Source organism: Cheilinus undulatus, linkage group 16 (assembly GCF_018320785.1).
Source record: "Cheilinus undulatus linkage group 16, ASM1832078v1, whole genome shotgun sequence".
NCBI lineage: Eukaryota > Metazoa > Chordata > Actinopteri > Labriformes > Labridae > Cheilinus > Cheilinus undulatus.
Window position 1 is genome coordinate 19,978,984 of NC_054880.1, and position 24,312 is coordinate 20,003,295.

The 24,312-nt window shown below is 38.2% G+C and overlaps 1 protein-coding gene across 1 annotated transcript in view; it reads right to left on the reverse strand.

Annotated features, from left to right (window-relative positions):
* LOC121523667 (brevican core protein-like) overlaps window positions 1-10,604 on the reverse strand; it is a 30,567-nt gene extending 19,963 nt beyond the window's left edge. Inside the window, exon 1 of the mRNA XM_041808599.1 lies at window positions 10,528-10,604. Coding sequence (XP_041664533.1) covers window positions 10,528-10,547 — 20 coding nt within the window. The 5' untranslated portion in view covers window positions 10,548-10,604. The remainder of the gene's footprint in view (window positions 1-10,527) is intronic.
* Window positions 10,605-24,312: the final 13,708 nt, after the last annotated feature.

Here is a 24,312-nt window from a genome sequence, read left to right on the forward strand (position 1 = left end):
CATGTAAACCATAAAACACAAGTCCCACGAGAGGCTGAAAACATATCTCAAAGCTCGACAGTGGAGCATAAAAGAGCAGCTTCTCCGGTTTTCAGAGGGAAGCAGGGAGCACAGACTCCTGACCACAAACCATTCATCACCTCCGGGAGCTAATGACACAGCGTCTCAGACCCGCGGCGTCCTGCCAGCTCCCCGTCACCAGCCTGGCCCTGTCATTAACCCAGCAGGCATGGCAGCGCTCGCAGTGACCTCACACAACCTCCTGACAAGACCCTGGTGAAGCTGCAAATGTTCATTCATTATTAAAAAGCAGCTACAGAGCCTAATTACTTTTCAAGCCTGAAGAAGTGCCTTTACAATTCAGTAATGTTTTCATGTTGTAAGTTTAGCCATCAATTTTTATGGTTTCAGAAAGCATGAAATGATTTCAATGATTAATATAGGGATGATTTGAATATTTTGAAACATAACTCCTGATAAAGACGATAAAATCCAGGGACATTTAAAACTAATTCTTCATGAACTTAGTTTAAATGCAGTGCTGCCATAGAAATGTATTGCTTGTTTTCACAACTTGTTGAATGTTTTGCCTAGTTTGACATGGATAAAAGTTACAAAAAATATAATTTTTGCATGTCTAAATTAATAGCACTTGCTGCTTTTATGTTACATACATTTTTGTTGAATATTTACATTACCTGAATATTTTCCAACAGTTTTCAAAGCCAAGAAGAAGAGAAGTCTTTCATTTTAAAAGCTGAAACGGTTTAATCTTTTCATGGCAGGCAGCCAGCCACCATGACAGACACAACTTGTTTATTGTTGCCATGGAAATGCTGGATGTTACCTCAAAGACTGCCACATAAGGAAGTGTGAACTGCTACTGTTCTGTAGCTGTACCTCATTCATGTCTTGTGCTGCTCACCATGATTATTCTCTGCCTTTGGCTGCACGTTTTGCCTCACAAGCTCCCTAAGTTACGGCTAATTTCATTCCCCCACTCCTGACAACTCCAACTGTATATGAGAGCATACGAAGTGGACAGAGCCGAGCAGCATGTTTCTGCCTGCAATATTTTATTATTTTGATTGAGAGTTCCTTGGTGGCAGAATTAAGTGTTTAAATGAATAATGAGGATTTTTAAGGAGAAATAGCACAGTATTAAAATACAGGATTGCAAGATGATATTGTGGGTTTTTTAGGCGTAACTAATATACTTCATGAAACGTTCTCACTGTCATAAGATCATCGTTAATCCATTTATCCATTACCTACACCAATTATCCTCTCCAGGGTTGTGGGGGGCTGTTGTTGGACAAAAAGTGGAGTACATCCTAATTAGGTCACCAGTCTATCACAGGCTAACGTATGCAGACAAACAACCAGAGCAGTCCAAGACAGTCTGGCTGCAGACCGTACATCTCTGACAGCCACGCTCACAGACTGTTCATCTGAGACGCCATTTATTTCTGAATGAAAACAGAGGCTAAAACCGTCAAAATAGATTCAGATTCAACTTCTGTTTAGGGTTAGAGTAAGAGTCAAGGTGATGGGTAGGATACCAAAGGTTAAAAGTTAAAAACCTGACCTGCAAAGCCTGATTGATAAATCTTTGATAAAGCTGAGTAAACAGAAATTAATATCAAAATTGAAATATAAAAACAATGTATGTGGGGGGAAGTACCAGAGTACCTGCAGAGTGCATGCAAATGACACACACAAAAAAAAGCCATCCTCCAGCACCAACCATGCAGACAACTGGGGAAATCATTAATGTATTTGTATGTAGATGTACTTCATGTTGAAATAGATCAGAATCTGTAAATACTTTGATATAATTTAATGTAATTTTATAGGAATATTATAAACAGTCCTAATTTTAGTATGCTCATCTGTGATGAAAGCCATGGCTCCAAATTAAATACACAGGAAAAGAAGATGGGAACTCCTTCAGTAATGTAGGTTAAGGTTTATAAGAAACTGGAGATTTATAGTAAACTTTAAAAACTCATTAAATGAGTAAATTTACATTTTGTTCTCATAAAGGACACACAAAGATTTTGAGAACCAAGAAAGTCCATTGATCGCTTATGGCTTTGACTCAAAGCTCCTACAATAAAGTTGCATGTTCCTGAAAGACTCTCTTGATGGACCGACATTGAAAAGAAAGGAGAAACAGAGCTAAATAGAGGGGAGGAATTGTGTGTGAGCCTCATTTAGTTTTGTCAAGATTAAGTTTCATAAAAAGGCAATGTAGTATTTGGTACAAGAATCTCGCAGATAAAGACAAGGCTAAACTGACATGGCCAGAACCTAAAGCAAGCCTTGAGTTAACCCAGAAAACTCTACAAATTTATATCAAACACATCTTTGGTATGAGTTAACACAATTGCTGCTTACTAACTTGTGTCACATTAAAAAGGGGCCTTCTTTGACAGCAGAATAACACTGCTGTCTGTTTCCTCGCCAGCTGGGTGGACTCCACATGGGCTGCTATCACTATTAGTATTCTTGACAAGAAAATGCCTCACAGAAAGCGAGCAGTGGGCCAGGAGGACAGCTGCACACTGTGCTTTCACTTCATACCAACTCCCTTCACAAAGGGCCTCGAGGGAAAATTAAAGGACGGGGCACTGGCACACTTGCTCTGCTTTTTCTCATTCCTTTTCTCTGGCTCTTTTCAGGGGTGGAAAGAGGAAGTTTTCAACCACTAAGAATCACTCTGGAGCAGCTCTTTGTACAAAAAGAGCAGCATTTAGACACTGCATACTGTTTAAAATGTTGTGGGAGTGTGCTTGTGTGTGACTTTGTGCATTTAGATTGATGAGAAGGGAGAAACTCCTTGTCACTGTGGTTATTTGACTGTTTAAGATCTGATTTTTATGGATGTCTTTGGCCTTCTTGCCACCAGGCACTCTGCTGCAGTTCTACTCTTTCAGTAAGAGTAACAAGGAGTACACATCAAGCTAAAAATCAATGCCACCCACTGCATTTACAGGTCTACAAACTGCAGCCAATGCAATATCCACAAGCAGAACTAATCCAGTCTCCTGATTAAGTACACTCAGATGCTGCAGCTAACATTATGCTTATCAGTGGAAGAAAAGCTCTCTGGGGAAAATAATCACAGCTGATTCAAATGTAAATTAAAAGAAGTAATAGTTAACATGTTTGCACAGATGCAGAGGTCTGTGTCTGTGCTTTACTGCTGACTAAAAAGCTTGCTCACTACATCGTGTGATCGGCCTCTGCAGCTCTCTGCATCAAGGTCAATTCAGGCAAACCTCATCTCCAACAAAACTCAGGAAAAAACTCTTGATATAAGATTTGATAGGTTAAACATGCAAAGACTCTGGTTAGCAGATGCAAGCTTTATGCACCATTGAACTTGAACTGGACCTTGCAGTAATGAGTTTGACAATATATTACAAGGATTTTCTATAATGCACAGTCATCCTCTATTTACAAGGCAGTGAAGAGCAAAATCTAAGTCAAAGTCTCCTCGTGTATTTTGGCGTCATTCCTCTACTCTTATCTCCAAACAGTGACAGATTCAAAGCTAAATCATGTAAAGCCATGGAGTGTAGAGAGAATATGCGATTAATGATTGAAGAAAAAGGTACAGCATTCTGCAACTTGGAACCTTTTTGAAGTAGGACCAACAATTCTGGTTTAAAAAGAATTTAAAAGTAGAGGTAGGGATCACAGGGTAACTTGTGATATAATTCAATACATGGTGTTGTGATGCCAGGCGATACAATATGTGATATGTTGTCCACAATATTGATAATGTCATGATTCACATACTTTGCAATACTGATGTACTGAAAAACAATCATATATTTACATGTGACATTACTGTATTAACCCTTAGAACCCCAAGCAAGTTTTTATTTTTCAGTCTGCCTGTATTTTTAATGCAAAAATGCATGTACAATCTTGACCTTTTAAAATACAATCAAGTTATAGACAACTCATTTTTCAGGACAACCTGGGCTATCACACCGATGAAGGGATCAAAAGTTATATGACCAAAAAGGCAAAATAAAAGAACAAGACTGACATTAAATCTCAAAGAACTTTATACAAATCACACCCAGCTCAACAGTGAATAAGCCTTTTCACATCTGTATTCAGCACCTACAGGCCTTATCTATCAGGAAAAAACAAATACAATGCTAACAAATATGCAACAGAAACTATCACCATCAACTGTCTCTCTTAAACCAATTCAATTTTGCAGTGTATGATATTCTAGTTCATAAAATGCACATGAATCTCATTTTGTAAGTGCAAGCATCCTCTTTTTATCATTTGGGCCAAAGGGGACTATTTTTTCTTGCCTTTCCAAACTGGCAGACAACTATTATGTCTCTTGTTGATCTTTGGCTGGTCCTGATTGGTCGCTTTCACAAAGAAAACAGTTGATGAAGAAATCTGAGCAAAGCTCTGAATAAACACACTAGTTTGAGCTAGGATTAAAAATGTTCTGGCAGGAATGAGAACAACAGGAGCCCTCTGTAAATCAGCAGAGAGGTAAGTTTACAATCACAATTTACTCTTTAGAGATCTCTATCATTTTTCCTGAGATGTTGTCATAAAAACATGTGAAACCCCTTGGGATCAAAGGTGATCCAGTCGGGTTCAGAGGTTTAACATGCTTTCTAAGTCAAACACTTTTCCCTGCTTTTAGACATTGTCCTCCATCTCTTCTTCTACTTCTTTTTGGGGTCAACCTCTGTGTGCATCATACTCATTCATGTCATAAATGCCATTTGATGAGTCATGAAGAAGTGTTGCAGTAATAAACTTCACAGAAATCTGTTTAAAGTATCTAATTCTGAAATTTGAACAGCGATATTTGGAACTAGCAACACGATAATTACTTCACATGAGTCAGGATGACAATAAATTGCCTTTTATTTTGTCCCACATTAATGCTACCAGAAAAACAGATCACAACTCTTCCAAGAGGGCACATCTTCTGCCCAATAATAAACCTCCTCTCTGACTCAGTCGTCAGCTGTGCCTGCATTAAAAATGATACAACACAACAGATAGTCATCTGCTACTGGCATATATGCCGACATTATTTGATGTTGGTCAACAGGACTGATACCGATGTTAAGCCGATGCATCGGGGCATCTCTATTTCAAAGAGCATAAAAAGCTGAAAAAGGTTTAACACCATGGCATTAAGATCATGTCACCAAACAGTGTTGTGGAGCTATAACTACTCAGCAGTGCAGGCAAGTGTCCACACAAGAGGCCAGTACACATGTAGGACTGGCTATGCATGGACCCAATGTCAAATTATAAAATCAGGAAGAATCAGCAGGACTGCAAGTATTTTTGACTTACACTCACCGGCCACTTTGTTAGGTCACCTTGCTACTACCAGGTTAGACCCTCCTTAAGCTTTCAGAAACGCCTTAATTCTTCATAGTTTCAACAAGGTGTTGAAACATTCCTCAGAGATTTTGGTCCACGTTGACATGATAGCATCACACAGTTGCTGAAGATTTGTCAGCTGCACAGTCATGATGCTTATCTCCCATTCCACCACATCCCAAAGGTGCAAAGGCCATTGGAGTACAGTGAACTAGTGTCATGTTCAAGAAACCTGTTTAAGAGGATTTGAGCTTTGTGACATAGTGCATTATCCTGCTGGAAGTAGACATCAGAAGATATACTGGGGTTATAAATGGATGGACACGATCAGCAGCAATACTCAGGTAGGCTGTGGTGTTTAAACAATGCTCAGTTGGTACTAAGGGGCCCAAAGAGTGCCAAGAAAATATCCCCCACACTATTACACCACCAGCAGCCTGAACCGTTGAAACAAGGCAGGATGGATCCATGCTTGTTTACACCAAATTCTGAACCTTGCCATCTGAATGTTGCAGCTGAAATTGAGACTCATCAGACCAGGGAACGTTTTTCCAATCTCCCATCCAATTGTATTGAGCCCGAGTGAATTGTAGCCTCAGTTTCCTGTTCTTAGCTGACAGGAGTGGTTTGGTCTTCTGCTGCTGCAGCCCATCTGTATCAAAGTTTGTGCGTTCAGAGATGGTATTTTGCATACCTTGGTTGTACCGAGTGGTTATTTAAGCTACTTTTGCCTTTCTATCATCTCAAACCATTCTGCCCATTCTCCTCTGACATCAACAAGACATTTTCATCCACACAACTGCTGCTTACTGGATATTTTCCTTTTTCTTTGGACCATTCTCTGTAAACCCTAGAGATGGTTGTACGTGAAAATCCCAATAGATCAGCAGTTCCTGAAATACTCAGACAACCATCTCTTGACCACGTCTACATGCCTAAATGCACCGATTTGCTGCCATGTGACTGGCTGATTAGCTATTTGTGTTAACAAGCAACTGAACAGGTGTACCTAATAAAGTGGCCAGTGAGTGTATGTCCAAGTAAAAGATGTCACCAAAAATGAGATCTTTTGGGTCTTATGACACTTGATGTAAAACAATCCAAGCACTGTTATCTTTATGATCAATAGTCCCTATTAAATATTACATGTTGGCAACCTAAGATAGTTACATAAACAAGAAATAGTCACAGATAACCTAAGTGCCTACGATTTCTTTTTGTTGCTGTAGTTGTGGTATCATAACAGTTAGTGGTACCATTAGATGTTTTCCAGATTCATATCAAAGTTTAAAATCTGGTACTGTGACAACCCCAGTAAAACACCACAGAGCAGATGCTTGTTATTTGTCTAAGTGATGACATTGTCCTTGTACCCGACAAACAAAAAAGACCATCAGAAGGAGATCTGTTGTGAAGTTTGTGCAAACAGGCACCTCGCCATAACTCTTCCTACTCTTTGCAAATATAAAAGCCCTCAATGGTGATTAAGTTGCCCTTAATAATAGGACTCATCTCCTCTTCAGAAATGTGCAGACATCTCCTGGAACAAACTACCAATCTTTCCTCCAAAAAGATGACCCATTTGGAAAAGCCACCCACCAGACGAGTCACCGACCAGGACCACCAATGATCCTGGGAACGAGTCAAAGTCTGTTTCAAACAAATCCCAGATCTCAGACCTGACTCAGAAAGTCTGCGGCCTGTTCTAAATCATGCAAAGACACTTTGTTGTTAAGTTTTTCTGTGCTGCCTCTAGAAAACATAGAGACAATTTATTCATCTATTCCTGGATTCTGGCAGTGTTCAGGTGTGCTCTGCTTTCTCAGACTCATCATTTTCACAACCCACAGAAAACAGGTCTGGCTCTCTCAGCTGCTTATGACATCAGTTACAAAAAACATGAACTGAATAAAAGGCAGCTCTGTTATAATATCAGAAACTCATCAAAATGTGGCTTTAATATTCCAACACTAGGTGATTCAAATCTGTGCAAAGGCTGGCCTAAAGTCTGCAATTTTCACTTTTTATAGCTACAGCTGAACAATATACTTTATCACAAATCAGCAACAATGTTATTCTGGGACAACTGGAAGGAAACATAAAGCTAGACTTATAATAATTTTAAAAAGTAAACAGAAAACAATGCATGATGTTAGGAACTTGACCGGCTGGTTAGTTTCTGTTCTGCTTTGAAGACAATAAAACAATTTCTTATATAAGTCTTCTCAAACCTTAGGATATTACACCTAAGTAAACTGAAAAAACACTGTAAAATGCTTAAGACACAAATTTGCACAGATGTCATGATGTAGTTTGAGTTTTTTTTCTAATTGATTACTTTACAGGCTGTAAAGTGATATTGAGCACAGTATCTGTAATATTTTATGAGTACAAGTACTGATACTTTGGCTTGGTATCAGGACTGATACCCAGTACTGGTATTGGTGCATCCCTATATAAAGCATGGACATGATTCATAGTGATGTCACCAATTTGTTTTTGAGATGTATACAGTTTTGAGGCCAAACAATATCAGCATGCTGGAAATGCTGTCTTCCTTGCCATATGTGAAAAAGGCAAACGGCTACCATACTCACACCTGACAGTCAATCTAGCCATGCCTCTTATTATGAATAATAGCTGTGTTGAAAATTAATACTTTCCATAATGCATCATGATGCAGATGTGAATGATTCTGCAGCCTATGATCGATGCAGACAGATGCTGCTTGAGTACGTCCCCCCTGCAGCTGGACCTACTGTAAATACTCAAATAATGGCCTGTTTCCCTTCCAAACGGGGCAGCTCACAATGCATTTCAACTGTAGTCTGTTTTAAAGGAGCAGCTTCTCCTGTCTTTGTGGTAGCACCAGTCACACATGACTCTACTTAACCAGTCAAACCACTGTTAAGACAATGCTGGCACCTCTGTGCACTCTGACAGAAACACAGAGATACAGAGCATTTTTTTTAGATATACTTTTGGCATTTTTATGCCTTTATTGACAGAGGAGGACAGTTGATAGAGTCAGAAACAGTGATGCCAGAGTGGGGCAGAGACATGCAGGAAAAGAGCCACAGGCCAGACTTGAACCTTGGCCACCCACGTACATGGGGCTCAATACGTACCAGTATACGGTATATCGAATTTAATCAAATTGAATTGTTGTCCTGATAATCACAATCGAATGACCAGTCAAGATGCACAGCTCTACTGAAAAAATCTTAACTTTTATAAAATCAAAACAAAAAGATGAGTACAGCCTTTGTCAATAAAGACAAAGGTGATTCAGTTTTTTTTTAAACCAAACCGTAAACATGTTTATTTCTGCTGAATAAATTGGCATTCAAATATGGGTTTTATGGACCCAAGTGGACACCTGAGGAACTGCAGTTTTCTTCCAGGGCTTCATTTTCAATCACTATCATGGCTTCATGCATGAAACCTGCCACCAGGAATCTGATTAAACAGGTTTCTGTGACCATTGAATATCTTGTACTTAGTTCCAACCAACTACTTTAAAAAGAGGAAAAACTCTTAAATTGAGTTGGGGATTAGTCAGCCATACAAGTCTTATATACACTGTAAGACTGAACAAGTTATAAACAATAAAAAATATTTGACACAAAAGTTTTTAAGTAGTGGAAATACTTTTTTAGTCCCAGAGTAAACAAATCTGTATACGCCTACCATGTCGTCTCTGTGTGGACAGACAACCGCATCTTTCTTGAAACGATTACATCATACATAGCATAGCCCACTTAAGCCGCATGCGTGGGTCAAGCCAAAGTAACAATGGCGGATTACAGGGTTGGGTTCGTGCTTTATATACATGCTCCGTAATCTTCTTCTCTCTTTTTGGTGCATTTCCGTGGCAGCGTTTGGCATATATTACACAGCATTTTACAGTCATTTTCAGTGGTTCCGTGCTTAGGCAGACATTTCCTGAAACGATCCCATGTTTACAGAAAACATTTTCAAAACAAAACAGAAATATATCCTTTTCGTCTTCATGTGGACAAGGCCTGAAAGGAGCGTTTTGAACCCAAAAACACTTTTCCACAGGGTTGAGTACATCATCCTTAATGTGGTGAATTTGGTTTCTAACTGAGTGGGCAACTTCACCCATGGTGCAAAAGTGTCTAATGCCCAGTAGCATTCTGGGAAAACTGCAGTTTAAGGATGATTGTCAAATAATTTGTGTACAATGACAAAACAAACTTAGAATGATGCGAGTACTGTTTACTCAAAATTAAAAATTAATTCTATAGACTCGCTATATTTTATTTTTTAAGTTAACACACCTTGTTTTGTGAAACATCCTTTTACTGTTCAGTCTTTCAGTGTAGGAATTCAGCAAATTATAATGACAGGCATGTGGCATGATAAAAGCAAAGCAGGTCAACATATCAGCTCTCTAACTTTCACTTGCTCTACTGCATAATCTCAGCCTCTGGACCACTGAATTTAAGTGTGCTCTATTTTTCTACCTGTAATGGAGTCTACACGGCCTTGAGGAGGATATAAAAAAGAGAGGAGGTTAAATGTGCTCTTAATTTAAAACAAAGCCCCATGAGTATCCTGCAGGGCACAGAAACAAGGTCTAGAGCTCTAATTCAGCCTTGCCTTTATCCTAGAAAACAAAATCGAAATTAACATATGTAAAGTTGTTAAGTTGTATAAATCACACAGTTCAGGTCAACTTAAATAAATGTCCTCTTTTTTCATTCACTTTCATGTAATTTCATGCTTAACCATGAGAAAAATCGAAAATGTACTTAACTTTAATGAGCTGAGCAGGAAGAAAAACTAGCTAACTAGCTGCAGACTTTGCTACAACACAGTGGGAGGTCTCCTGCTGTTTAAGAAAACCACAATGAAAAATAGGCTACAAAAAGCCAATTTGAAAAGTTATACTTAGCTAAGTGCGCCACTTCCCTAAAATGTCGTTTTCTTGGTAGAAAATAAACTACCTACAATTTCAGGACCTCCACGGAGGACAGCAGCTTCTCTAGTGCAATTAACCGGTAAATACGGTAATTTTCTGAAATTACAACGTAACTTAAAATCCGAAATAACTTCAACATGAAACGACGCCATTGGCTGCGTCTCATTAACACGAAGCTAAAAGCCTACCTGGGTCCAGTGAGCAGCATCTTTGAGCTGATGCAGGCTGCTGTGACTTCTTGGCTGTTTAAAGTATTTTCCGTCAGCTGTTCTCCGGGTGCTGCAGTGCGTCTGTCCTGTCAGAGAGGAAAAGCGGCTCTGGATGCTCTGCGCAGGTATGAGGGAGCTGGAGACTGCTGTCCGGCACACTCCCGGACTCCGACAGAAAGGAGGGAGTTCAGAGAAAGTGGAGTCACACAGAAAAAAAAAAATCCTGAACTGCCCACTTCTTCTGACAGGGATGGAGAGATGGCGCATGTCTTTTAGGGGTGGATTGGGAGGGATGACATCTAAAATAAGCAATGTTACAGGCTATGAGCACTCAGGAGATGACCTATATGTGTTTATCTGCAGGGAAACGACTAATGCATGGAGAGTCACTTGGATGAAGCAGAGTGAGTTGAGTCAGCTGCTGCTGCTGCAGGTGATATTGCAGCACAGTCACCTATAGTGGATAAGCAGGAGGGTGAGGGAGCTGACAGTCCTCTAACTCTGTTAAGTGGGCTATTGGTGCTCCAAAACCACCTTGTTTAACTTTGCTTGTATCACCACCACAAGGGTAATGAGCTGTTTGCAGCATCATGCAGGGCAGTGGCAGTGTTTTGGATGAATACAGTGTCAGTCTTTAGTCATAAAGGTCATACAAGCTCTTTCAATTTCCACTTGGGACAAAATGGTTAAAGAACAACTCAAAAGGCTGATATAAATACGTCTGAAGAGCAGCTGCGCTCCTATGACCACAAACTCATGCAGAGAGAGACCACAAACGAGCTGTGGGAATATTTCAACACACATAAAACCCTCCAGTCACCATTTTTCATATTCCATTGTGCATCCTTTAACACTAGAACCACCAGGAATCTCTGTATACCTAAAACTGCCAACGGGTAAAATATACCCCTTTTAACAGTGCATTGATTTTTCTAAATAGCAATGATCTGGAGCAATTACTTAACCACAGAGAAGAAAGTGGATCACTGTTAGATGATGACCCATTACATCCAAAATCATCTTAAGACTGATCTCGCTGCCCTTCTCCACCATCAGACTCTTCTTTACCCAAAGTGTTGAACTAATCTATTGGGATTAATCTGTTCTTGCCCATGGTATTCATGCTGAAGGTTGATTTATGACTTCTGATTAAGCAGTGCAGCAATAGAGAGAAGCTGTTTCAAGTTTAATGACTATTATTTATCTGCTGGATTGAAATGAAACAGAGGAAATATCAATGGATTCCTATGGGGCACATTTTACCCGTATGGCAGTTATAGGTATAAGTGGCCATTTATAAAATTTGAAATCATGCAAAAAAGAAGGCTTTCACTAACAAAGACCATGCTAGTCAGAAATAGGTTTAAATAGTTTAATATTAAGATAATAAAATGGTAGAGAACAGGAGGGTAAAGCATCGTGGGATGAGGGAATGAAAGAACGAATTTATGAGGAACCAAGCAGATGTATGCAGAGATGTCTGGCTGTCCTGAGCTGGACTGATCCGATGAAAGCTGAAAATTTGGGACTTGAGTTGGTGGAGTGGGTTATGGTCTAAGAGAGATGGCTTGAGCTAGCCTTGGTGCAGCCCAAGAAAGTTGGAGAACTTGAGACCTGGAGGGAGGGGTCAGATGATTTGCTCACGTCCGCTGCGGTTGGTACGATGCCTGGGAACCAGAGGGGTAGAGAATCTGAGGAGGGGGACATCTCTGTCTTGCTCTAAGTGAGGAACCCCCTTTGTTTCCTGTATTAATACAGAGAGAAGTTTGAAATACAGGGGCTTTGGGTGGGAGGAATGTGAAAGCAGAGTGTGAGGTATAGGATTTAGGAACAGCCTTGGGTAAATCTTACCTGATGGGTGTTCTAGTGTTAACCCTTTAAAGCCTGTTGTCGCATATTTGATACATACCTTTATCTAATCAATATGATCATAAATTACAAAAAAAATTCTGAATACAATCTGAAAAATGATAAAAATGCCCTCAAGCTGATCATCAGTTACCAAAAACACCTGAAGTATCAAATGATATACAACAAATATAAACGTTAAATTCTATGGAAATTTTTAATTTTTTGGATTTCAGTAGAAAGTGAAATAAACATTTCATTTCCAAAAAATTAGAGTTTAATTTGTGTTTTCAGGATTTAAGGGGTTAAACCTCCTGCCAAATCAGGTCCCACTGCATTAAGTGGGTGTAATTAAACTGACTGACTTTATTGTTTTTTTTTTGTTCATTCAGAATTTCAAGCATACATCATGTTTAAAAAAAGTTGGGACAGGAGTTTGATTACCACTGCACTACATCACCTTTTCTTTTACACTCACTGAAGTACTGAAAGTGGAAATCTTTCATATTCAGGATTGATGTACATTTTAAATTGCTCAGCACTGCTGAGGTTGCATTGCCGTATTTTGCGTTTCATAATGTGCCATACATTTTCAGTGGGAGACAGGTCTGAACTGCATACAGACCAGTCCATACCCACACTCTTTCACTGTGAAGTTATAATGTTGTAACTGGTGCAGAATCTGGTGTGGCATTTTCTTGTTGAAATAAGTAGGAATGTAGTGTTCTTGTCCACTCCCGTCTCATTCACTGAAAACTTGGTCCACATGATGGTGAAACCTGTGCAGGCTCACAAGTGCTCTTTTTAAACCCAATCATAGTATTGACACCTATTAGCAGTAAAACTACTTACCCATGAAACTGACTTCATCCTTTTTGTTGAGGTGTTCACTTTGCCTTGTAAATAATGACTCAGTCGTGTGTAGGATTTATGGTGGAGCTGTAACTGCAGCTATGAGTTACATACTGTATGTTTTCAGACTATTGTATCTTGGCACCTGTTAATACAGTAACAGACATGAAAAGGTCAAGGTAAATGTGGACGTTTGCTCTCTGCGGACAGAGTGAATGGTGCTTTGTAGCGGTGGTCCTGTGACTGGACAGCAGCAGTTGATGCTGAATGCCTGAGGAATGTCACATCCAGATACCAGCAGGACTGTCTGGGAAGGAAATGTCAAAGCTAAGACAGAGATCAGAGGTGTGCTGTAGTTCAGCTTTATTTAACTACTTTGACAGACTGCCACAGTGACCCGGACTGATTCAGGACAAGTCAGTAGTACAGGCTCTCTGTAAGACATCATTCTCAATCCTAAAGGGAAGGTTTTTTTTTCTCTTGAATATCATGGATGCTGTTCTACACCTGCCTCTGACATCAATTTGAACCTGCTGATATTTGAGAAGCATAAATGAGAGAACAATGCTGACAGAGACCTTGTGATAAAATGAAAATCTCTTATTGCATATATATTTATCTAATAAAAAGCATAGAAAGTCTTTTTAGTTTTAGGAAACTAAGGTCCCTCCATGGAGATTGGATTGTGTTCAAGTCAAGTCAAGTCAAATTTATTTATATAGCACATTTAAAACCAGCACGAGCATGAATCACTTTCTCAGTGTCATTAAAACTTAAAAACGGCTTTACTTTAGCCAGGGTTCTTAGCTGAAAGAAACAGCCTCTCACCACTGAGTTTATTTGTTTTTCAAAAGTAAAAGAAGAATCATTATAATCCTTTCAGGGAATGTTTAGTACAACAATTAAACTGAATTGAGACCTGAACTACTGTGGATTTTTGAGATGCCACACCACATGTTTTAATATTGATATTAAAATAGATATGACTGATAAGTTAAACAACTAAATAATGAAATCAGATGACATTATTCTGGAAAATGACAAAATATGTCCAAAAGAAAAAAGTGCAACATTTAGTCCTTATCTATAGCCTCCAAAAATGTGCAAAAATGCAAATTAAATGTATTGTACACTGTTGAAAAAAGGGTTTTATAATGTGTACTATATAAGAACCTTAACCCCTCGTTTCCATTTATGCATGATTATGGATAACCTGAGACACCAGATAGACTGTTTCATACATCTATTGCTAAGGATATATTTCATATTTAATAAAACCTCCCATACAAAGAGTTTAGGTAAGGAAGGACCTTTCAAAACATTCTCTGAAAGTGATTGGGCAGATGTCTGTCATATTAACAGGGCCAAGACGAATGAGGTAGTCAGGCATGTGCAGCTCCGGTTATAATCTGTGTTCGCAGACAGGCGCAGCCATAGTTTTTGAACAGTGGAGCTTGTTGGTGAATAAAACTCATGCCCAAGCCGGTCAGGAGAAGTGCAAAAGCATCTCTGCCAAGAGAAGCTTTCAATGTGGCTCTTTGCTCTCTTCTTAATAAAGAAATGTGTCCCAGTTCTGATAAAACTGACACTATAATAAAGTTAGATCTGAGCTAATCATTACACTGGTGTTAGCCATTGTGCGTTCATTGTACAGTACAGTTTAACTCTGTCCATAATTACAAAGTCCTGCTAAAGCAGGTGGAGCCACACACACAATAGACACACTGCAGTTCGCTGACTGGTCAAAGGAATCGACACCTCATGTGTGACAGCTGTAAAAAAAACAAACACTCAGCCCATCCATCCATCTTCTTCCACTTATCTGGGGCTGGGGTCGCGGTGGTAGCAGGTTGAGCAAGTCTTTCTCCCCAGCAACACTTTCCAATTCCTACTGGGGATCCTGAGTTGTTCCCAGACCAGACAGGATATAAAATCCCTACAGCACATTCTAGGTCGTCCCGGAGCCTGGCCAATTTATTTGCTTTGCAAGGTTAGGTTATGGAGGCAAGTCATCTGGAAGTCCTTTCATTCCTATGGGAATCTCTTTGCTTACAAAACTCCTTCCCTCCAGAGCCTGGAATATTTCTTTTTTTTTCTTTTTTACTATATCTTTATTGAGGTTTTTTGTTTTTTACAACAAAACAGAGCAATAGAAACAAACAGGTCATCAGGGGTAGTACAATACAGTTCATTTTTCAATAAAGTTAAGTCAGGATTGCTTTCTCCAGTGTTTGAGTATTGACATTATTGGTCCATCAGATCTTCTAAATGAGTGTGTATCGAGAGTAGGACCTTTACAAAACATTTACAGGCAGACCGATCGTTATACTTAAGTTAGTCACCAAAAAGACAAGAGGCACAAACTAAAATTACATATGTAGTTATACAGAAAAAAATACATACCAAACACCTGCTATCATACATTTATGTTCAGAAATGCCATCCATTTGGACCAATATTTTCTGAATTTATCAAAAGAAAGTCTTAATGAAAAGGTCAGCCTCCCCATGTCATACAATTCATTTACAGTCAGCCATTCTGCTTTTGTGGGTGGTTCCTTGACAAGCCACTTCCTGGTTATTGCTTTTTTGCTTGCAACTAGTAATATTTAAAGAAGGTATTTGTCCTGGTCATTAAGGGTAATGTAGTTTAATGTAATGTAGGGTAATGTAGGGTAAATTCCCTAAATATATAGTTCTGAAACTATCATCCAGCTCAAGACCTAGCACTGATTTAATGATTTCTACTACATCTGACCAATATGGTTTAATAATTTGGCAATCCCAGAATATATGAAAGTGATCAGTAAGCTGCCTCCAGCAGCGACCAGATTCTGGTCCACCATTTTGAAGATATTTTATTTTGAGAGTAATTAAAAAAACCTTGTTATATTCTTCCAAATGTTTGACCACCCTTTCATCAGTCAGGGTTATGTTTGATTCTCTCTCCCATTTAGTTTTCACATATTCAGTAGACAGATTCTTAGACAACTGTAGGCATGAGTATATCTTTGTAACAACTTTCTTCTGAATGTTACCCTTACATGCATCAATAAAAATATTGATGAGGCCCATATCATTAGTGATATGAGATTTCACATTTCTGTTGAAGTGGTTCCTAAGTTGTAAATATCTTTAAAAGTCCTTCTTCTACAAATTATAGATATTTGCAAGATTCTGGAAACTTTTCAGACCTGCACTGCTCGAAATTAAGCAGTATGATGTCATCCCTTTCCAGGTCCACTACTTAAACCTGAGACTAGCTTGGCAGGTCTAAAATCCTCATCATATGCCACCCATCTTAACAATCTTGCACCCCTCTCTTCCTGTAGCTGTTTACATTCTTTAAACCAAATACTTGGAGGAATCATTGTCCAGCTACTTTATTTATCCAAATGTAGTTTCTTTAGATTTTTATCTCCTAATATGGATGGAAGAGGGATATCCAACTGGCTAAACTCTAGGTCCTTCCATTTAGCAGAATAATCCTCAATGCACCAGTAGACTAAATATTTTAATTGTGTAGCTTTATAGCGATCCTCCGAGCAGGGAAGTGACAATCCTCCTTTATTTTTTGCTAGCTGTAATGTTTCGAGTCGTACCTGACCTTTCCATATGAATCTGGAGATCATGTGTTTCTATTCATTAAATTGTTTCACTGGGATCTCTGTAGATAACGATTAGAAAAGGTACAATAACCGAGGCAGGATAATCATCTTTATAATTTCAATTCTGTTATACAAGGTAAGAGTCAGAGGAGCCCATCTGTCTAAGTCAGCTTTTATATCCTTTGTGATAGTACCATAGTTCATGTTATAAATGTGAGCCAAATTCTTGGGGATATTAACCCCAAGATACTTAATGCTATTAGTAATCCATTTGAAGTTCATTTTTTTATATATGTCTTCTCAATGTGAAAAATTATAGGTAAGAGTTTGAGTTTTGTGCGTGTTTAATTTATATCCTGAATAAAAACCATATTGCTCTAGGCGTGACATGAGTTTGGGCAGGCTAGAATCTGGGTGGGAAAAGTCACTAAAATGTCGTCCACGAACAGACATCTGAAATATTTCTTGTACAGAATGTGCTGCGAGTATGACAAAAACTGAACATTTGCAGTGGATTTTGGAGCAACCATATGGCTGTGCGCTAGCTTAACAAACAAGCTACTAACTAGCTAACAGACTACAAGTCATATCAGTTTGGTATGAAATACTGTCAGATAAATTAAAGCTAATCTGACAGCATAGTTTAACAGTCAGTATGAAGTGCTGTCAAAACCCTTGGCAGTTTAAAATATATTTCTACATGTAAGTGAAAAGTTAGAGGGCATATTAGATTAAAAAACAGTTTGGCTGACATACAAACTTTCAAATGGCTGAACGAGTTATCGTAGTTCGGCTTTTCAGTCATGTTTACGTCATTTTGATAACTTATTTCTCAAAATTCCAGGCAGTTCTACTTTATTTACTTATTTCTTGACATGCATGCATTAGTCTTGGTAATTCCTTGAACACATATTTCAAACCAATGAATGGCAAAAAAGAGACAAAATTATTATCTTCTAATGGCTACGGGTAGTTTCTATCAGGTCTTGATCCATACTTAAAGAAGTGCACTTCCATTCACTGGACACTAGGAGGCAACTTCCATATATTTACAGATACAAAGACATCTGTCACGTACGTACAGTGCTTAACAAATTTATTAAACCACCTGTCTCAGAGACCATCCAGCATCATGAAGTGCTGTAATGCAGACTCTTAATTTTCAGTGAGCTCTTCACATTTTACCATTTTGAACAGGAATGAGGAATTTCAAACTGAATTCACCTTTTTATACCCAAATTTGAGCCAGCTCACTGGGTTTCCCTGAGAAGTCAGAAATTATTCAAGCATAACATTCAACCACTAAAAATAATTTTTCTCTTCAGGAATGCAAGTAAATAACTATAATTTGACATATTAATCAAGAAATAATAATGTGCTTTACTATTTTTTTCAGTTTTTTTGTAAATCAGTAAATTTGAAAATTCGTGGATAACAATAATAAGTATATCTTAGCATTAAAAATATAATTTCATTTAAAGAGCTTCTACATATTGGTGTATTAACCATTGCAGAAACATAAAAAATGATTTTGGTTTTACCAATTTTTACCAGTGCTGTTAATTTAGGGCAGCTGTGGCATAAACCTTACTTTGGGTAGTGGTCTAATAAATTTTTTAAGCACTGAATGTAGAAACTAGGCGCCAGTGGCCTTGTCTGACATCTACCATGTGGCAACATTTGCAAGCAATTAAAAGTGATGACAGAAATAAATCTTTAAACTGATGGATTTGTCTGCTTTAGCAGCCCTTGAAGAGGCATCAGTTTCAGTTCCAAGCTGTTTCATAACCAGTTAAAAATCTCCTCATAGGACCTTTAAGTTCACTTTCCAGTTTCCAAATTCAACATACTGAGGTTATGTACAAGAATCTACTAAGAACAGCTTTTTTAGACCAAATATACTATGGTTAAACGTGCATGCAAGCCATGCCTCAGATCTGCAAGCAAGCGAACGTTACATTTTCCAGCATCCTTCAAACGAGCAGCCTATAATTAGGCACCATCATTATAATGCAGCTGAGCTTAGATCATCTTGTGAAAGAGGAACAGTCAAATTTAGTTTTTTAAGCGTCTTCAGATGTTTCAAAGATTTTTGAAAGAGGGATACCTGTCTGGAATTATTGCTACAGGATCTTCACAGCAAACTTACTCAAGCTACCATAAAAACGAATTAGATAGCACAATGTAATGTGACTTCTTGATTATCAGAGATCTTTCTAAGCAGTTTACTCTATTCATGTGCAACCTATGCAACCAGGCTGGATTCATTAGTTTATGTGGCTGAGAAGCAAATATGACTCAGCTGAAATGCAGAGCACCCAGCCTGCAGTTTATTTATAAGTATTCTGATTCTGCTTGAGTCATGTTCAGTGGTTTAACCAAGTTACCAGAAGTGCTGTGAATTTACCACAGAGTAGAAATTACAAGACAAGAGTTTTAAAAGCGCAGTCTCCCCTGCACATGTTCATACTGACATAAATCTGGGCTCTGTGAATGGAAAAAATAAAGAGAAATTAAGCGACACAAAGGTTCCACTTCACCAATGTTACACATCACCTTGCTGTAATCCCAGACTGAAATCCCCATCCAGTGACAGAAAAGACAACCAGCCTTTGAATCATTTTTCCTCCCATAAAAGTTAAAACCTCAAAACCCAGTTTCCGCTGACTGGCTGCTTTTACTCCCTTGTGGATGCAGAGTGGCAGAGAGGCAAACTGGTTCAGAAGGGACGAGTCTGGGAAATGTGCCTCTCTCATCCAAACGGCCAAACCAACCACTCGCCATGCTTTTTGCATGATGATACTGCACTGACCAGAAATTAGGGTATAGAGAGCCGCTGTGAAATTCTGATGCTGTTATATTATCTGTGACACATCGTTTTTTGTGTATGTGTTACCACCTAGCAACAGAGTTAGTTACTTCTCCAGCTGGAGATCTGGCAACAAGTAAAACTAGTATTACGGTAAATCAGTACTGGTGGTTAACCAGGGAGGGGGGAAAAAGAGACTGTAGAGGCAGCAAATGCCACATATCAGATTAATTTACAGCCAGATGATTTAAAAAGACTGAAAATATCAGTAGATACTCATAAGACTTTGGGTAGTTTAATACGAAGCAGGTTTCCTATGTGGGATGACTGCTCTTAATTAAGTTTGAAACAACAGCTTTTGTAGACATTTTCAACCCCAGTTCCATAAACGTTGGGGAACTGTGTAAAATGTAAATAAAATCAGAATGCAATCATTTGCAAATCTCATCAACCCATATATTATTCACAATAAAACATAAACAACATATAAGATGTTGAGACTGAGACATTTTACCATTTCATGAAAAATATTGGCTCATTTTGAATCTGTTGGCAGTAATGTGTCTCAAAAAAGTAGGGACAGGGCAACTAAAGGCTGGAAAAGCAAGTGGTACTAATGAAGAGGGGTTTTTTGGAGCTAATTCAGTGAATTTAAAAAAGGTCAGCAACATGACTGGGTATAAAAGAAACATTTTAGAGACAGTGTCTCTCAGAAGTAAAGATGGGCAGAGGTTCAACAATCTGCAAAAAAAAAAAACCTGTCTAAAACTTGTGGAACAATTTCAGAAATATATTCTTCAGCATAAAATTGTGAACACTTTGAATATCCCACCATCTACAGTACATATTATCATCAAAAGATTCAGCTTTCTCAAGGCCAAGGGTCAGTATTGGATTCTTGTGATTTTGGGACCTTCAAAGTGGAACTGCATTAAAACACACATTCTGTATTGTAACTTACTGCATGGGTTCAGGAGTTCTTCCAGACATCATTTTCTGTCAACACAGTTTGCAGTGCCATCCACAAATGCAGGCTAAAGCTGTAACAAGCAAAGAAGAAGTCATATCTGAACATGACCCAGAAGCACTGCTGTCTTCTCTGGGCCATAGCTCATTTAAAATGGAGTGAAGCAAAATGCAAAATTCTTTTTGGAAATCGCAGATGCTGGTCCTGCAGACTAAAGGTAAGGAATATTGCCTCAAGAATGCTCAAATGTCTAATTAAACCAAGGCACAAAATGATAGATTAAATATATATTTTATAGTTTAAAGCACAAAATCATTTGACCTCATATTCATCCTTTAGAATGTAAATCTAAAAACATCTTGAGCTCTCTTTAAAACTTTGCACAATCTCTGACTTATGGATGAACTGGTCACATTTTGGAGGTCAAAGTATCCAACCTTTCTCCTGAGACCAGCAGGATAAAGTGATGTTAAAAATGCACTAAAACTGCCATTTATTTCAAGTGTGGCTGACGTGAAGCCATGTATTTATGAGTGAGGAAAATGTATTTTAAATAAACTTTATCTACAGTTTTCTCAATAAATTACCCATCAAGTATGTATGCTTATTTATGTTCATATGGACAAATGTCATATTATTAAAGTGAGAGCAGGCAGAGGCTTGCACCTCCCCTGATCTTTGGCTCCCCCCAGACACCAGCTTGAGAACCAATGCCCTAGATTTTACACGCTATTACAGTGATGCCATTCAGTGTCTAATGACTTCTGCAACTATTTTTGTTTACATTCAGGAACCAGACAATCATTTTTGTTGAGTTACAGTCTGTTGAGATCCACAAAGCCTTGAATATTTATAAGAAAATCTGTCGTGTAAGACGCCTGAAAGACTTTACCAGTTGAGAGTTAGAATGTGTAAACCAGCTGGAGTGAGGTCAGCAGCTGGTATAAAAATATCTCCCAATATTACACATAACCTTTCCACAGCAGACATTCTGATCTGTTTCAGAAGTAAAAGCTCTTCTTTACCAAATAATTTAAGCAGTTGCTCTGTACCCTTTATTTACCTGAGTAAAACCTGCCAATGAGACAACATGCACAAAAGCAAAACAGGGCAAACCTTCATTTAATCAATCCATCATTAATATTTTTTTCTGATAAAACACTATTTTTTTTCTGCTAGAGCAAGTCCTATTAAGTGCTGTGGAGAAGCTGCACTAGATTCTCAGTGATATGGTTAATAGCAAAGATTAGAGAGTTATAAAAGGGCATTTTTTCCCTGTTCTTGACCGAGATTCACCACTATTAGAAGTTTATGTTTACAGTGCCTATAAAAGACATTGACCCCCTTGCATGTTTACTCAATCATGGTCAATATAGTTTGGCTTTTTAAACATTTTTTTTAAAACCTCTTTAATGTCAAAGTGACAACAGATTTATACAAAGTAATGTCAATTAAACAAAAATATGTAATGTAAAATAAGTAATTGCATAAATATTCACCCCCTTTAAAGTGACTGGCCTAATTCAACTGCCAACTGGTGCCAGTAATCTCATAGGTATTGAAATGAGGATCACCTGAGTGTAGCGAATGTGTCTTAAGTGATTTTAGTATTAGGACACCTGTGTCTGGAAGGTCCAGTCACTGGTTAATCAGTATTCCTGGCCACCATTACACCAATGAAGATAAAAGAACACTCCAAGCAACATAGAGAAAGGGTTATTGAAAAGTAAAGGTCAGGGGATGGATACAAAACACAATAGACCATTTCCCCATGGTGGCCAAGTTCCTGTTAAGTAATGCACAGGTGGGAAACTGAAGATGTTATTATGTCATACTATAGTATTTCAGGTTGCCATGTACATTTCAAGATTCTGACAACTGTGTTATATGATTTCCAAAACACGCAACTATAAATGAACAATAAAGATAAACAAAGTAGTACGTGCATGCCAATAATTAGCTTTGATCTTATTTTAGCTAACAGGTCATCAAACATGTTTTTAATATGAAGTGACCCAATTTCAGTCTGGGTTTTTAGTACCCATTGTCTTTCTGGTTGCTAATCAATGGAAAGCATAAAATAAAAACAATGCTCACAATGTCAACATTCATATGAAGAATAACCTGAAATATAACAGTGCAACATAACGTTAAGGAGCATGGCTGCCATGGGGGTATACTCTGCTCAACACATGGATTTTTACTATAATCGTTATTTCAAATGTCAAAAGGGATTTTGAGTGAGGTTAATCAATTGCTTTCTATTATCTCAAAAAAACTACTCAGTTTAAGATTTAAAAAAGAAGTGTGTAAAACTGTGTTCTGCTTAACTGAAATCTCAATATTTATGCAGTGATTTTAAAGAAATGCTAACAGTATTCCTTTATCAGACACGCGTCTGATACATACATGGTCATCAATTCAGGGATGAGATCATGTTTAAAACCTGTTAGACATCACTGTAATAACCTGCAGCGCCAGTTTATGAAGAGTCATATGAGGTGACTGAGAACTTGGTTTAAAACTCTCCGGTCTAAGTCATCTCCTTCCAGACTGTTTCCTTCAAAGCTCGGTTTCCCAGACTTGTTGGAAAGACGGCCTCATTTGTCTGAAGGCCTTAAGTTTTGGAGAGCAGTATGTCTGGGCTTCTGTAAAATAATATGACTATTTTAAGCCTTATAAATAAACCAAGCGGGCTGAAATGATTCTAACCATTATCATCATTGCCAACAACCAGAATTATTTTCCAATCATGCAGAGTGTGCAGTGTGCATGAAACGCTGTACAAAACAAAGTCTTTTACTCTCCCTGGCTCATACACCAACTTAACAGCCTAATCATACTCAACTTAACAACACTGCCATCTTTGCCTGAATGTTGGTTTGATTTTTTTATGTCCCTCATGTTTTATTACCATTAAGTAAATATGAGTGTATGCCTAGTTTGGGGAAAATTGCAGAACTTTCCTTCCAAACATCACTGCGTGTTGATACTGATGGATCATAGGCTCCTCTTATTGGAAAACTTTAACTGAATAATTATTTTTCCAACCAGCATAACTATAATCTTCATAGTTCTGCATTAAAATAGAAAAAATACCGTTGTACAAGCTGGAAAAAGAAACAAACAGTAAGCAGAAAGTTACCTGTTTTGACCAAACGTTTCTGAGTACAATCCTCTATCAAGCCCCTTTTTATTTCAGTTATCTGAAATTCCTGAGAATGAAAACTAATTTTGTAGTACTAAAATACTTCAACATGTTCACCAGTTACAACTTCTCGTGCATATTTGTATCATAGCATGGTTTATGAACACATGATAAAAGGGGTCAGGGCTGCTTGTAAACTAGTGGTTTCTAATCTAGACTGTTGTCCTCGAAGACAGTGGCCAGGGTTTCAATCAGGCCTGTGGCTCCTTCCCTGTATGTTATTTCCCACCTTTTCTTCCAAGTTTCAGACTCTATCTACTGTCTCTCCAATAAAAAAAAAAAATTAAAAAAGGAAAATGTCTAATATTGAATGCTTCATTGAGCTTAAAATGAACAGCAGTGGCATGCAATCATTTTCTGTGACATGGCACCTGATCACATTAAAGCTTACTTATCTGATTTTTCATGTGAAAACCTGGTAAAAGCTGCTTTTAAGTTGGAGTTTGGTCAACAACATTGTCAATTCTTCAGAA